The sequence below is a fragment of the Eleutherodactylus coqui genome, chromosome 8 (genome assembly GCF_035609145.1).
Source record: "Eleutherodactylus coqui strain aEleCoq1 chromosome 8, aEleCoq1.hap1, whole genome shotgun sequence".
Classification (NCBI taxonomy): Eukaryota; Metazoa; Chordata; class Amphibia; order Anura; family Eleutherodactylidae; genus Eleutherodactylus; species Eleutherodactylus coqui.
Window position 1 is genome coordinate 75,690,739 of NC_089844.1, and position 17,078 is coordinate 75,707,816.

Genomic DNA, 17,078 nt, shown 5'->3' on the forward strand with positions numbered 1-17,078 from the left:
TCCCTTCCCCACCATACTAATTTGCATGGAGGTGTCCTATATCAACGATATGTTGGCAAACAAACAATAAACAGCGATTGTTATGTGTAAAATCTACAAATGATTGTTGTTCATACGCTTCAATGACTTTTTTTTTCTCTTAAGATACAGTAACTTAACACTGAGCCACTATGTCTCCACCGGAAGCCATAATACAGCTGTCTGAAAATTTAGTAAAGCCCCCAGCTTCTGATTTGCTGGGGGCCTATCACTGGTAAGGCTGGGAGCGGCGGCCTCACCTCTGATGTTACGGCGCTCAGGACTGTGGAGCAGCCTATCACGCGCTCTCCCCAGCTTCAGCGGACGCACCCGCTGACGGCAACTCTGCTCCCCTGCCTCCACTGGATTCAGCAGCTGTCTCTGGTGCTGCTGCCGAGAGGACCATGGGAAGCGAAGTAGCTGTCCGTGGCCGAATCCACCCTACCCCCCTTCCCTGCACTCCAGCGGCACCAATGTCGACAGGTGCACTCCTTTCGCCAATGAAGCGCCGCTAGTGAAAATGCGAGGCCGGCATGGGACAGCAGCAGGGTTGGGAGCTCTGACACGCAGCAGGACACCAGCCTCCGAACACTGACAGCGTCAGCGGGGACAGGGCCCTGCCAGTGTAATCTGCAGTCGGCCCCACTCCATCATGCTTTCCCAAGCTCTGTGGTCCCGGCTGTCGGCGAGTATCGCCCTCGCCTTCCCCACTCTTCCATAGTGTGCCATGCAGCCAATCGGCAGCTAGGGGCATGACAGGGGCATTCTTTCCTGCTAAGGCCTGTCAGACCCCTAACTTCCAGTGGCGTCAAGGAACAATAGTGACAGGAAAAAAATCAATAACTACTGTAGGAAGGCTGTACCAAAAATGGCCTTTAGGGAGCTTGAGAGCAGGCTTTTTGGGAAAGTGTCCAGCAGTAAAAGAGCGTTGTCTGGTAATTATTCTGGAGACCCTTTTTTGGGTGTCCCTGGAGGAGAGAAAACCTGCAGACTTGCTGATCTCCGGGTCCATTCTGGTCCTATGGAGACCAAGCGTTGGTCTAGTATGGAACTCCTGATGCTACCTGGGAAAACCAGGAATCTGACAAGAGTGGACGGCCCTTAGCATAGCACCCTGATTGGGCATCAGGTGCAGGGCTTTACTTATGGTAAGGCATTAGTCCTATGTTAATTAGTGTCCAGAATGCTGGGGACTGTATGTAGTGCTGTACGGACCAGCCACAGTACAGATGAAGATTCAAGAATGCAGGTACGCACGGACGCTGCTACTCCCAGGGCTGTATTCCACATGAAAATCTGATGAAGTATATTGTTGCTCTCACTAAAGTTGTGTCTACGGTATGTACGCACACATGCTTAGGCTGGTAGCACACCACCATATTTTGGCTGTGTTTTGGCATCCAGAATACGGACATGTGTCCTGGCCTGACTCCCGGTCTCCTGACCTGAACTCTAAGCATCATAGGAATCTACAAGGGAAAAAAAAAGCAATCGGCCACAAACCTTAGGCTAATATCACAGGAAACATATACCTAACCATGTTTTTGAGTTGGAAAACCATGTGGAATACCAGAAAGACACCTACATAAGTGGTCCAAATCCATGTGTTACAGAATAACAGTCTTATGCCCATCTGTCTGATTTCAGGATACACAGAATTTTTTTTCTTGGTAGGAAGCATTATTCTGTTTGCCCGTTAAGCAAAGGCTCAAGGAAGTGAAGAACAATAAAATCAGGATCTGATGAAACCTTGAACAATAAATCAATCATATGGTCATGTGAAACTTGACTTGTCACTTTATTGAAACACCAGCGTACATGCATGTTTCAAGGCAACATAATTATAATAATAATCTTTATTTGTATAGCGCCAACATATTCCGCAGCGCTTACAAAGACAGGAAGGAATATAGAAAGACAAAAGTACAATTACAGAACCTCGGTAACATGTAATTAGTTGATGGAAACAATAGGGGTGAAGGTCCTGCTCCAATGAGCCTACATACTACAAATAATGGGGTGATACAGAAGGTAAAGGGGCTGGAGATGTGCACGATATAGCGAGGGGGAGAGTGAGGGGTGCTATGCACATAGACAATGGTCAGATATTTAGCCGTGTGACTGCAGAATTGGTATGACTGCAGGGGCAGTTGATGATGGCTAGCAGGGATTGCAGTCAATAGGTCAGGGAGCATGTTATCAGGTGGAGTACAGAGAGGTTTGTTTAGGGTATGTGGTATGCCTCCCTGATGAGGTGCGTTTTTAGAGCACGCCTGAAGTTTTGCAAGTCCTGGATTGCCCGGATAGCCTTTGGTAGTGTGTTCCAGAGGACTGGTGCTGCTCTGGAGAAGTCTTGGAGGTGGGAATGAGAAGTTCGAATTAGAAGGGCGCACAGTCTAGTTTCGTTAGTAGAGGGGAGAGCCTGGGCTGGGTGGTGGATTGAGATGAGGGAGGCAATGTAGGGTAGTGCTGCACTGTGGAGGGCTTTGTGGATGAAGGTAGCGAGTTTAAATTGAATTCTGTATTTGACGGGCAACCAGTGCAGTGACTGTCACAGGGCAAAGGCGTCCGAGTAGCGGCTGGACAGGAAGATGAGCCTGGCTGCCGCATTTAGGATAGATTTTAGAGGGTAAAGTCTGGAGCAGGGGAGGCCAATCAGCAACGAGTTGCAATAATCGAGGCGGGAGTGGATAAGGGGAAACAATAAGCGTTTTTAGCGTGTCCACGGGGCTGTGTAGATGGAGAAAAGGAGGGGGCAGAGGACCGAGCCCTGGGGAACCCCAGCAGCAAGGGGAAGAGGAGGGGAGGTAGAGCCAGCAAAGGAGATGCTGAATGAGCTGTCAGATAGGTAGGAGGAAAACCAGGACACAGCAGTGTTCTTTAGTCCAATGGAGCAAAGAATACTGAGGAGGAGTTTGTGGTCGACCATGTCGAAAGCTGCGGAGAGGTCGAAGCGGATCAGTAGGGAGTTTTCGCCCCTCGATTTTGCTGTCAGGAGGTCATTTGATACCCTTGTATGGGCAGTTTCTGTCGAGTGTAGGGGTCGGAAGCCAGACTGTAGGGCGTCTAGGAGAGAGTTCTCTGATGGATAGCTTACAAGGCGGGGGTAAACCAGGCGTTCCAATAGTTTGGAGATGAAGGGGAAATTAGAGATGGGTCGGTAGTTAGCAGCATCAGGCGTATCGAGTCGGCTTCTTTAGCAGTGGGGATGTAATGGCGTGTTTTGAAAGCAAAGGGAAATATACCAGAGGTCAGAGAGAGGTTGAATATAGTGGTGAGATCGGAGATGACCACTGGGGAGAGGGATCGGAGGGGGTGTGAGGGGAGAGGGTCGCTAGCACAGGTGGTGGGGCGAGCAGGAAAGCAATTTGGAGACTTCTTCCTCTGTTGTTGATCTGAGTGTGAGCAGGAGCTAGATGCAGTGCTGACAAGACTAGGGTCAGGGCTAGTCTGGGATTGGAAAGTTATTTCCTGATGGATGTCATCAATTTTCTTTTTGAAGTAGGCAGCCAGCTCTTCAGCACTAAGATCCGTCACATACCTCTTCATGAGCCAAAAGCTGGACTTGTCGACCGCAAAGAGCTTAGCAGTACATGAAGGTCAGTGCTAGGCCTGGCAAGTCTAGCTTTTAGAGGCATGTTGCCTTGAAACATGTTTCGCTGGTGTTTCAGTAAACTGATGACTTAGGCTTTACAGGACTGTGAAATTTGATATTCTAAAGGAAGGTTGCGCCAGATCCCGATTTTGTTGTTGCCCACTTTCTGGATATCTTATGCTGTTACTTGGTAGTTTGACATCCTCTGGGCTGGCAGCACCTTCAGCCAGAGCCGCCCAGAACCATCGGCTCTAGATTCACTTTTGGATATCCTGACACATTAGTCTTTTCATGGTGTGGCTCCACTATTTTATCCTTTTACAAGGAATAGACCGAGTCATACCATTGTAGCAATCGGTTGGATATAGTAATGCTCTGTCTTTAGGACAAGTTATATGAGAAAAAGCTGCGAAACAAAGTGGTGTGAAGGAACATGTAAATGACTTCTTTGTAGTATGTGAGATCAGCTACAAACCAAGGTCACTGGGACCAGGTCATTGGGGTTTTTGCTATCATATATCATATGTTTAAATACAGCTACACACTATAGAGTAGGAAGTATCCCTTACCGTATGTTCCCAGACTGCTATATTTACAAGCACTGATAATGAAAGAAGGATATTTTGTATAACTTGCAGAGACCAGACATGAAGACTCGGAGCTGAGCACTTTAAAATGTGTTTCGTGATTTCAGGAGGAGTTTTGTACATGTGTGCTTGCCACTGTGGCATAGACTTTTAAACCAGAATGCCAGCTGTAAAAGGACATAACGTACCAGTCGGAGAAGGCAAGACTTCTCTATACAGAGCTCCTTCAGGAGGGAGAGCCAAATTTAGGCCGGAATGTGTGGCCTTTAAGAGTACGGACATAAAGTGTCCTACACACAAGCTTCTGCGACCTTCCAAGCTGCCTGCTCCTCTATCATCAATATTTGTAGAGATTTTTTTTAAATTCTACCAAGAATAAAATGGATTATAAGTGAAACTCTTTGGAGTTTCACTTATAAACCATTTTATAGTGTAAATTAGAGCTCTCAAAAATGCAAAAAGGATCTATTTGCTTTTATGGGGGAAGGTGGAATATAATGAGGGTGTTTCTGTAAACAAAGGGGGACTGGTCCAACTTCATCTCAACCTTATTGGTACAATTTTGGCTCAAACTTAGTGTCTAATAAGCCTGCCTGTTCACGGACAATGATCCGCTTGTGATAAATCGCCCGCAGATCATGCTCTGTAAAGCATTCCATAGGATTACTATGGAAAGCGCCGGCGTCTACGAGTAAAGATTCTCTGCTCGCAGGATTTAAATCGCGGCATGCTGCGATTCTCTACGTTGAGCCTATCTACTAGATAGGCTCATCTTGGAGACCTGTCAGTGCTTCCCCCGCGGCGGCCGTGGACAGGAGGCATAATAAGGCTTTGTTCACATTGTATTTGTTGCTTACATTTTTCATCCACTTGTTTGCCCAAGATATATGGAACTCTATACTTGGATAGTTACATGTATGTGTGCCATTGACTCCCATTCTAAACGTATACTCTGCAGTATACATGTATTTTTTGGTTGTAAGTTCTGTTTGTGTTGAAAAAATGACGTTTTATTGAAAATAAAAAGATGTACAAATCCAAAAATGTGCCCAAAGAAAGCATCGGCATTTCGCAGAGATTAGTTGACTACCATTGATGCCAGCAGGAAGATTAATAATGGTCAGTTTATCATTGGGGCAGCTGCCTTAGCATCAGAATGGGGGTGCGTGACTTAATAGGATGGCCGCCTTTAAAAAGCTTTTAAATGTCAATTATTTAATATCTTTTTCACTGGCTTTTTCCGCTTATTTTAGTTTTATTGGGGTAAAAAGTTAAAGTGATTCGTGTTTTTTTTTTTTTTAATTAGTATATATACGCTAAAATAAAGTTTGGGAATGGGTTCCTCATTTTCTTTCACACGTTTTTGATATATAATATGTATGGTTTTGGATTACAGGGCGCTTATAGCGACGGTTTTGGTTGGCATCGGCTTTGGGTCATTTTCTTTCTTATGTATATATTTTTATTTTAATCTGTAATTTTGTTTTACTGATGTATGCAATTATTTTTTTTACTATCTGTGTTCCCCATGACGTCATATAAAGACCTCTGGGGGACATTCACATGGTCTTTTTATTTGATATTTTTCCACTATAGCTGGTGCATCCATAGGAGCCCCAGTTACAGGGAAAAACATCCCCTGTAGTGACAATAGTAGCTGACCCTGTAGCTCTGCTGTGTCAGGGGATCCCAACGGTCACTTGACCGCCGGCCCATGTAGTGGAAGAAACACTTCCACTTTCACTCTTGAGTCCATAGCACTCATTGAGCGCAGTGTACTAGGGAAAGGAGAGGGCAGAAGGGGTTAAAAGCAGTATAAAATTTTTGTGATGGCCAACTGTATAGCAAAGTTATATTGATGCATGCCATTCCAGCAGATACTAAAAGCACACACTTTTTGTTGCTCATAGCATCCAATCAGAGCTCACTTTTTATTTTTCAGGAAGCATAGTAATGGCTCACAATGTAATCCTTTTTTTTGCAACAGGCTTCATCTGAGGTGAGTATAGCGTTAATAGGTTTTGCACCTCGGTCTTATGTTAGTGTCAGCTGCCACACAACTGAGACTACTTTTGTGAGTAACGGCTTGGGGACCCCGCAGCCAAGACAAAATGCCACTTTGAGGTGCAAGAGGTGAAAACCGGGGTATCCTAAGTGCTGCCTCCAGATTTAGCCCAAAGCCAAATCAGTTTGTGGCAAAGCTGGTCCACATCCGCTTGCTGACCTAACGGTGCCCAGTTCTAGGTACCGACCACATTAATGTGAGCCATTATCCTGCATTTATAACATGTAAATTTTGATGCAGAATTGAAAATTGGCTTAAGTCTGTAAACAACTCTGCATCAAAATCCGCATTTAGACATGGCATTGTGGTGCTGATTTCCACAGCTGCGTGTTGCAGCCAATTTCTTTACATATTGAAAGCACCCTAAATGCATAGGACACTATTGTATTAACCCAATAACTAATGGCACATTGATTGATTTTTTTTCCCCCCATGCCTTTCTCATTCATGACATGACTCATAACATGGGGTGACTGGGTGAAGGAAGCTATAAACAGGGTGACTTTACATGTCTGGTACTACATTTGAGTCCCATTCTATTGAATTGGCTATTTGTAGTGTTCAGGCTCTTTCAGGGCTTTAGAGGTAGCCGTTGCACCTTGGCCTTTGAGCAATCAGCTAGTTATGGCCTATCCTGTGGATAGGGGATACATTCTTTTGGTGAGACAACCCCTTTTAGTAAGCATTTTTTCATAATTTGGCTCACATAAAGAACCTTGGAAACGTCTTAAATGTATTCAGAAGATTACTTGTCTTTTTTCATAGCACACTATGGGCCAGTCTACTCTACAGCATGACTTACAGTCTAGCTTTCGGTAGAGAATACTTTCCTATTCTTATATGTCTAATCATCATTTTGTTATAATTGAATTTCCACAAGAGTTCAGTCCTGCTACCTTTGCAGGGAACTTTTTACGGGAGACACATAACCTCCCTCAAGGGCATATGAGTTAAAGTTTAGACTGGTTAGCTTCAAGTCGTAGGTAGTAAGAACCTGTGTGAGGATCTCTCTTCAGGTCCTACAAATAAGCGTGTGGAAAATTAACCCGACAACCATGGAAAGGAGGGGGTGCAAATAATTACTTAAGACCTCTTGCCCGCCGTGGTTAGATGTGTGGTAGTTATGCAAAATCAGAATAGTTCCCAATTTTAATCTTTATTTTTGGGTCCCCTTAACTTTGTCAACACCCATGACCTCCATGTAGATTATATTTATTTATTTTACTCACTTATATAGCGCATACATATTTTGCAGCACCGTACATCACTTGATATAGGGTTTTGTCCCAATTGGGGCTCTCAATTTTCTTAAATTCACCTATTAGCATGTTTTTGGAGCGTGGTAGGAAAATGGAGTATCTGGAGGAAACCCACACAAACGTGCGGTGAACATACTCCATTGTAGATGTTGTCCTTGCTCAGACTCAAGCCTAGAATACCAGTGTTGCAAGGCAATAGTGCTAACTACTGAGCCACCAACTATTGTCCACTAATCATAATTATTGAACAATTGATGGACCCATCAACTGTAGAACAGATTTTGCGCCATCAGCATTTCAAAGGACATAAAGTAGAGGCGTAATACTGTTGTAGACACATTAAGGGAGGTTTAAGAGACGCCTGGATAAAAGCACCATTATATAACCATAACCATAGACCGCTTTCGTAATAGTATGGTTCCGGCCTACTTTTCCATTAGCCACCCTGTATATGTGGGATATTAATGCGTGTATTTATCCAAATACTAATATTAAACATATGAGTTTTACTCTATATTTCCTCCTACTGGTAGTTACATTGGTTCAGCCTATTAAAATGTTTTATCCACATATTTCATGTTCAATTCCTGTTCTGAGAAATGTCACTATTTTAAGTATTGTATTGTTCTCGGCATCCCGTGTATTATTGTGATTTATTTTATTTCCTGTTCTCAGTATGCCAGTGTTGATCAAGATGGGGAACAATACATGACACCATCTGACTTTGTGCAGAAATACCTTGGACTGCACACTGACCTACACTTCAATCCCAAGACGGTGGATCTGTTAGGAGGAGTTGCTGATCAGACCAAAGATGGGTGAGGCTTATATATTTTATGTTTTAGGGCACAGGTGTCAAACTCAAGGCCCGCGGGCCGAATCCGGCCCACTGCCTCATTTTCTGTGGCCCGCCGGCTGTGCAGTAAGTTCCCTCACTCCTCCGTGCTGCTGTCAGTAGGCAGTCTTCTCTCGGCTTGTTCTGTCTAGTGCAGACAGTAATAGAGGAGTGCCGATAGCAGACTGACACGGCCGCAGAGGAGGGAAGAAGACTGCAGAGAGCGACGCAGAGGAGGAGCAGCTGCAGGGTGGGATCCTTGTGTGTGTGTGTGTCTGTATGTGTAATGTAATATATATATACATATATATATAATGTGTCTGTATATATATGTGTGTGTGTGTGTGTGTGTGTGTGTGTGTCTGTACGTATATGTGCAGAATCCTGTGCGTCTTTATGCGCCGAATGGCGGGCGTGTGTATGCGCAGAATGGCGGGCGAGTGTATGCGCAGAATGGCGGGCGCGTGTATGCGCAGAATGGCGGGCGCGTGTATACGCAGAATGGCGGGCGCGTGTATGCGCAGAATGGCGGGCGCGTGTATGCGCAGAATGGCGGGCGCGTGTATGCGCAGAATGGCGGGCGCGTGTATGCGCAGAATGGTGGGGGCGTGTGTATGCGCAGAATGGCGGGGGCGTGTGTATGCGCAGAATGGCGGGGGCGTGTGTATGCGCAGAATGGCGGGCGTCTGTATGCGCAGAATGGCGGGCGTCTGTATGCGCAGAATGGCGTGTGTGTGTATGCGCAGAAGGGTGGGCGTCTGTATGCACAGAATGGTGTGCGTCTGTATGCGCAGAATGGCGTGCGTCTGTATGCCCAGAATGGCGTGCGTCTGTATGCGCAGAATGGTGGGCGTGCGTGTGTATGCGCAGAAGGATGGGCGTCTGTGCGTCTGTATGTGCAGAATGGTGTGCGTCTGTATGTGCAGAATGGTGTGCGTGTGTATGTGCAGAATGGTGGGCGTGCGTGTGTATGTGCAGAATGGTGGGCATCTGTGCGTGTGTATGCGCAGAGTGGTGGGCGTCACTGGCCACTATGGGGGACCTTATTACCAATCAGGCCACTGTGGGGTTAACTTTTACTTTACTGTCTTACAATTAGAATCGGCCCTTTGAAGGCAACCATAAGGCTGATGTGGCCCTCGGAGAAAATGAGTTTGACACCCCTGTTTTAGGGGATCATTATTGCTTTAGAATTTTGCATCTACGATATTGCTTGCATTCGGTGTTAAGTGGTTGTATGATACAATTGGAGTGGAATAGAATAGCCCTTTTACTATATATATATATATCCAGATACATATGTATAGTATGAGGATTATTATACGAAGGGGTACTCAAAAGAAACAGGAATCAGAGTACTAACGACCACTTGTCCGTGAGTGACTGAGTAAGTTACGGTGATGTCATCACAGGTCCTTTAAGTAAGGTACATGCTCTGCCCCTGATCGCATGACGCTGACGTCATCTCAGGTCCTTCATTCCAGCCACGGTTTCACCTTAGCGAACAGCTGAATCACTGGAGCTCTAAGCTCCACTCCTGATCACATGACAGCAATGTCATCACAGGTCCTTCAATATTTTGACCAACTCCAACCGTCATCACAGGTCCTTCAGTGAGTTACAAGTGATGTCATTCACTATATTATAATTTAAGTGGTGGCACCAGAAACACTGGTACTATAAACAATACTAATAACTACCGTATATTCCGGCGTATAAGGCGACGGGGCGTATAAGACGACCCCCCAAACTGTCACCTTATACGCCGGGAATACAGCGGAGCAAAAAAAAAAATCATTACTCACCTCCCCCGGCGTTCTGCGGCGCTGCTGCAGGATGTCGCTCCCTCCTGGTCCCCGGCAGAGCATTGCTTTCTGGACGCAGGGCTTGAAATCCCCGCCTCCAGAAAGCTAATACTGTGATTAGCTAATACACGCCATCAGCCAATCACAGCCATTCAATGACAGAATTGAATGGCTGTGATTGGCTAAAACACACGTGCCTTCAGCCAATCACAGCCATTCAATGACATCATTGAATGGCTGTGATTGACTAACACTCATGCGCCTTCAGCCAATCACAGCCATTCAATGATTGGCTGATGGCATGTGTTAGCCAATCACAGTATTAGCTTTCTGGAGGCGGGCATTTCAAGCCCCGCATTCAGAAAGCAATGCTCTGTCGGGGACCAGGAGGGAGCGACAGCGTGCAGCAGCGCAGCAGAACGCCGGGGGAGGTGAGTAATGATTCTTTTTTTTTTTTTTTTGACACTTTCTTTTTTTTTGTATTACCGGCGTATGAGACGACCCCCGACTTCAGAGCAGATTTTTGGGGGTTCAAAAGTCGTCTTATACGCCAGTATATACGGTGGTCTTCTGGTGGAGAGGGTGTTACTAGCACTGCCTTTTGTTGCTAGATGAATGTCTGCGGAGCCCTCCTGAGTTGGTATGCCAGCCAAAGTTGTTGGAGAAAGTTGCGTTCGGCTCCAGTGATTTTTATATTTTTTTTTTCAACAAGTTCAGTTTTTCGCCTATTTTATGATTCATATAAACAACGTACAGCTGTGAGATTTTGCTTCCTTTTCTAGTACGCAAAGCACTTGTAAAAAGAAAAAAATCACGCGGAGTGAGATCGGGTGAGGCTGGAATGTGATGCCGTTTTTCATCAAAAATTGCTTAACAGTCAGTGCTGTGCGGGCAAACAGGTGACTGGTACTTCCATCATGACAACACATCTGCCACACAGCGCGGAGTATTCTGCAATTTTTGATGAAAAATGGCCTGACACCCTAGCCCCACCCAATCTCGCTACGCGTGATTTTTTTTTCTTTACAAGTGCTTTGCGCAGTGAAAAAGTTAACAAAATTTCACAGCTTCCCTGCCTTCTCTTTACAGGCTACATAGCGCTCAGTGGGTATTATGTAGTGAATAGAGGAAGTGGCAGTCCCGATCTCTCTATTGGACCTGGTGATCACGTGATCGTTAGCAAACCCTGGCATGGCAGAGCAGACCTAGAAAACTGAGAAATAAGAAAAAAAAATGACAGTACTTTATTTTAGCCTATACTAATTTTAAAAATAAGGAACTTACAAAAAAAAAAATCTTGTAACTTTGTAATCTTGCACCACGTTTTTACGGAACAACGTTGCTTTTTGCGCATGCATCAGCGTATTTTACTATACTTTTTGCACACGCAAGCCATGTGGATTTGCCTTTGAAGTGCCTAACTAGTCTAATGAGTTCAAAATATGTTCCTTTTCCTGTGCTATTACGCAATATTTCACCCTATTCCAGTGTATTTCTCATGCATTAGCGCGTCCCCATTGACTGAAATGGTGTAACCGAAATGCGCAGGAAAAATTCCTGCGTGTGAATGAACCCATAGAAATCGATTGCGTATTGCGCACGCAAATTTTGCACGTATGAAGCGGACCTAAGAGAACAAAAATCGCATCCAAGAAAAGAATTAAGAACCCCATCCCCAAACTGCAGACAATAGAACTTGTAGATTTCAATGGGTGCCCTCACATTGATCGTTTTTGTGCCCACAAAAAAATACGCACCCTGCTCTAAGCTTCAATAGGAGTTAAACGTGCACGCCATCTGCACAAAATCGCATACATGGCTGCGTGATTTCACTGTGTTAATTGCTAACACTGGGGACTAATTAGGGTGTCTCTGTAAAAAAAAAAAAAAAGTACAGTAAAATGGGCAGGAACACGCGAAACATTCGTTGTGCTCCTGTGAATTAAAAGCAATGGTTGCCCAAGAGGCGACCAAGTCACAGATTAATACTGATCTGGTAAACCCACCGGACATCTGAGAAAGGTTGGCGTATGATAAGTTGGTCTACTGTGACTCCCATCCATCCATTACTTAGTAGCTTAAAAGTGAGACCCAGATAAAACTCTCACCCCGGCTACAATGCGTCCTGATTACAAGGGTTTTACCAGATCTCTTAGTACTTTCTTATTTCCCAGTATTGACAAACCTCAAATCAGTCGGCACTTTTGAAGCGTAGTCACAAAGCCGTCAGTGTTTCCAGTTGCGATCCTCGCCATCAGATAGGCTCACTAGCAAAATGTAAATCGGAAATGGTAAGACTATGTTACCTGAGCGGTACATTAGCTTCTCAGCCCGTCTGCTTCCCCTTGCTCAGAACTCCCATCTGCTTAAATCTCTGTCAACACACGCTGGGCTTGACACAAGATAACACACTGCAGTATGCATTAAGTAAGAAGTGAACAAGTACAGAGATTGCCAGCTAGATAACAACACAGTAAATGTTTACAGAATGTACCACTTTGTTAACTCCAGACCTCGGCTGCCTGTTCTCACTGCCACTCCTCTGACAAAGTGCATTTATTTTGTTATCCTCAGGTTGATCTCTTTCCAAGAGTTTCTGGCATTCGAGTCGGTGTTGTGTGCCCCTGATGCTATGTTCATTGTGGCTTATCAGTTATTTGATAAAAGCGGCACTGGAGAGGTAACATTCGGTAAGAATATATCAACGGCGAAGTCAAAGAGCACAAAGAAACTGGCTTTTAAGTGCGTTTTACATAGGAAAAGAAGTGGCTTTATACCAAGGCAGCGGCGCAGAGCTTGTCAGATGCAGCAACACCATGCCGTATGATGTTTATTCATTGGATTTTCATAGGACTATGGGCAGGTTTGCTCTTTAGCTTAGCATAGGCATCCCAATGCAAAAGTAATGGAGCTCCGAAGAGTTAAAGCGATTTTCCCGGGAAATACTATTGATCACCTATCATCAGGATAGGTCATCAATAGTTGATTCGTTGAGGGTCCGTCGCTCGGGACCCTGAACGATCAGCTGAGCAGGCGCATGCTGTCAGCACCGCAAATACACAGAGGTGGACGCGAAAGCCGACTTTTGTGTAGTGGCTGCTGCTTGTAACTGCAGGCAAGGTTCCCATTGAAATCAATGGGAGCTGTGCCTGCAGTTACAAGCGCCAACCACTAAAGGCAAGTTGGTGCGGAGGCTTCTGCTATGACCTTTGTGTATTTGGAGCGCTGACAGCTTGCGCCCGCTCAGCTGATCGGTCGGGGTCCCGAGCGACGAGCCCCAGCCGAACAACTGTTGATGACCTATCTTGATAGGTCCTCAATAGTATTTTCCTTTAACCCCTTAGTGACGGCCCTATCGTAAAACTACGTCCTGCATGTTGCAGGACGTGTATGGAGGGAGGTAGCACCGCTATCTCCCTCCATACAGCGCGGGCATCAGCTGTTTATTACAGCTGACACCCGCGGGCAATAGCTGCGCTCGGCCGTTTGGCCGATCGCGGCTATTAACCCTTTAAATGCCGCTGTCAATTCTGACAGCGGCATTTAAATCGTCCTGCACGCCCTCCCCACGGTGAGATCGGAGGAGCCGTGCAGGTGTCATGGCAGCCGGGGGCCTAATAAATGGCCCCAGGGCTGCCTTAGCAGACTGCCTATCAAGCCATCCACACAGGGTGGCTTGAAAGACTGCCTGTCAAAAAGCAGTATAGCATTACGTCATACTGCAGGAGCGATCAAAGCATAAAGTAAGAAAAAAGATCAATAAAGTTTTTTTAATTGTTAAAAAAAAAAAGTTATAAAAGTTTAAATCACTCCCCTTTTGCCATATCTATTATTAAAAAATCTAAATCATAAAATAAAAATATGTATTTGATATCGCCGCGTCCGTAAAAGTCCGATCTATCAAAGTAGTGCATTATTTTTCCCGCACGGTGAACGTCGTCTGGAAAAAAAAAAAACACCAGAAATACACTTTTTTAGTTACCCTGTCTCCCAGAAAAAACGCAATAAAAAGCGATCAACAAGTCATATGTATTCCAAATTGATACTATCGGAAACTTCAGGACATCCCGCAAAAAATGAGCCCTTGCACAACTACGTCGACAAAAAAATAAAAAAGGTATTGCGCGCACAAAATGACCGCAGAAAATAATTGAAAAAAATTAAATATCTTAATAAAATAAAAGTACTACAGCATAAACAATACTATACAAGTTTGGTATCGTAGTAATCGTACTGACCCATAGAATTAAAATATCAGGTCGTTTTTGTTGCAATTTGTGTGCTGTAGAAACAGGACGCGCCGAAAGATGGTGGAATGTCGTTTTTTTTCCATTTCTCTCCGCTTAGAATTTTTTGAAAGTTTTTCAGTAAATTATATGGTACAATAAATAGTGCCATTGAAAAATACAACTCGTCCCGCAAAAAACAAGCCCTCATACAGCGACGTCGATGGATAAATTAAGGAGCTACGATTTTTTAAAAGGGAGTAGGAAAAAACAAAAATGGAAAAAAGCAAAAAAGCTCCGTCACTAAGGGGTTAAAACCCCTTTAAACAACAAATTTAGATCTGCTGTATCAGTATTTTTTCTCATTTAGGGCATTCAGATTGATTTTATTAGTGGAGGGACCAATTTGGGTCAATCATTCATTCATTTATTCATTCATTCATTTATTTATTTGAGGGAGGTGAAGCCAGAAATAAAAACCTCTGCACACGAGTTTTGCCTTTACCAAGAGTAGCATGTGTAACCGACTGGGTGCTGGGTAATAACATAGAGCTGTAGGCCCAATGAGATATGCCCATAGGCTCATCTCTGCCAACCCATTGATTTCTCTCTGTAGGTTGTCTAGTCGATAGCACTTTCTTACCACCCAATTCTGATGTGTACCATCCAACATACATCTTAGAAGGGCCTAGTGAGATGGAGATAAAAATCGAGCTAAACCTTTAGGTATTTTTTCTTGCTTCATAGTGTCCAACTAAGTGGGAGAACGGTGATACTTAATATATGCTGGCTTATTCACAATTGTAGCTGTCCATTTATGTCAGATAGCAAAAGGACCACTAAACCTAAAGTTTGCAGCGTATAAAAGAGATGCGTTAGCACTTGAAATCTGTTCAGTATTTATAAATGTATTTTGCTGCTTTTTACCGAATAGTGACCACCCAAACCATTTTCCAGCAGCTCTGAATTGCAGGTGATCGCAATGGCAAGTATCCATCCTGTACACCTTCATTAGCTGTTAGGCTCCCCCATACACATGAATGCTCTACCTGGTTGAGTATTCATGTTGTATATAGGGGGACAGAGGAGGAAGCTGCAGCCACACAGCTCTGGCAGCGGCTTATCTCTAGGGGGACAAAAGGAAAAAAGTTGGATATTGAATGTGCCCGATAATTCTTTCCACTTATCTCATCTTTTTGGTGAAAAGTTGGATCCATAAACATGCAAGAGTCTTCTGGTCTCTGAAATTAGCAGGTTTGTATCGCTGTAGTCTAACATCTAAGGCCGTCAGAACTAATGAACACCAACAAATGAAGGTAGAAGGCACTGTGCTAGCTCTTATACTTAAGGTTATTTTTCAGGGGAAATACTATTGATGGCCTATCTTCATATTACATGATCAATAGTTGATGGGCTTGGGTCTGCCGCTCGCGACCCCAGCCAATCTGCTGATCATGCACCCACTGTCAGAATCACAACACACAGAGGTACAGAGTGGAAGCTGCTGCTCCGACCACTGTGTAGTGGCCATTGCTGGTATTTGCAGGTGCAGCTCTCATTGAAATCACTGGGAGCTGTGCTTGCAGTTACAAGCACCAGCCACCACACAGTGGTCGGAGCAGCAGCTTCCGCTCCGTTCCCCTGTGTATTGCGGCACTGACAGCGGGCACCCTATTAGATAAACGGTAGAGGTCCCAAGCAACAGATCCCAGCCGATCAGCTATTTATGACCTGTCCTCAGGATAGGTCATCAATCGTATATCCCTGGAAAATCCCTTTAAAATGTACCTTTGGTTTTACATTTGTTTAACATGTGAGAGGCATACAAGAAAATGGGGTCTAAGAGCATTGTAGTCTCAATCATTGTTATGGTAACGTATCATAAGCCTTTTCACTATGAGCCCCTTTGTTCTGTTGACCCCAGAGGTAGTTTTTAATGTGCTTTAAAGGAATTATTTCACCTTAATATCCTCTTGCTGCAGTTGAGATGTAGTATTTTATAGCAGCCCATCAGATGATGAATAACTGTCCATATAATACATACAAGATGGGTCTGCCAGTGTAGGACCTGCTGATAGAGGTTCTCCACTGAGGTTCAAAGTGGGCGTCTCGCCATATACCCGATATGGTATATGGACCGGGTTGTCAGAAGAATTGTAGATGCAGCATCTGATTTCAATCTGCCGTTTGTTTACTGCTATAATGTAGGCTCTGTTCACATTACATTTAGGTTTCTATCTTCCTACTCCATCGTCGAAGCAAAAAAATGGATGACTATATCCTAAAGAAAACTGGTATGTCCCATAATGGACCCCATTAAATATAATGGAGTCCATCTGGCTTCCATTATGCATTTTCCCAGACAAAATAAGAGCATGCTGCGCTACTTCATCCTGGATTTTTGGATGGATGTGCGCTGGAGGCGCCAAATGGAGCCTTCAATGCAGATGTGAACAGAGCCTTACTTAGGCCGCCTGCACACGGGTGGGTCAGACCCTGCATGCGGGATTCCCACAGCAGAGTTCAACCCGGTGCCTGGCCGGTGACCCCAGCTTACCTGTCTGGCATCTTCTTCTCTGCTGCGAATGTGCCAGTTGGCACATGCACAGTACAGAGAACGCCACGCCATTGGTATGGCAATGGCGCGGCTGCCACAACCATTCTGCAATGATGATTGCAGAACAGCCG

The 17,078-nt window shown here is 44.7% G+C and overlaps 1 protein-coding gene across 1 annotated transcript in view; it reads left to right on the forward strand.

Moving 5' to 3' along the window:
- The window catches only part of SLC25A12 (solute carrier family 25 member 12), a 144,108-nt gene that overhangs the window by 27,303 nt on the left and 99,727 nt on the right, over positions 1-17,078 (forward strand). The window contains exons 3-4 of the mRNA XM_066575859.1: positions 8,200-8,342; positions 12,739-12,854. Coding sequence (XP_066431956.1) covers positions 8,200-8,342; positions 12,739-12,854 — 259 coding nt within the window. The remainder of the gene's footprint in view (positions 1-8,199; positions 8,343-12,738; positions 12,855-17,078) is intronic.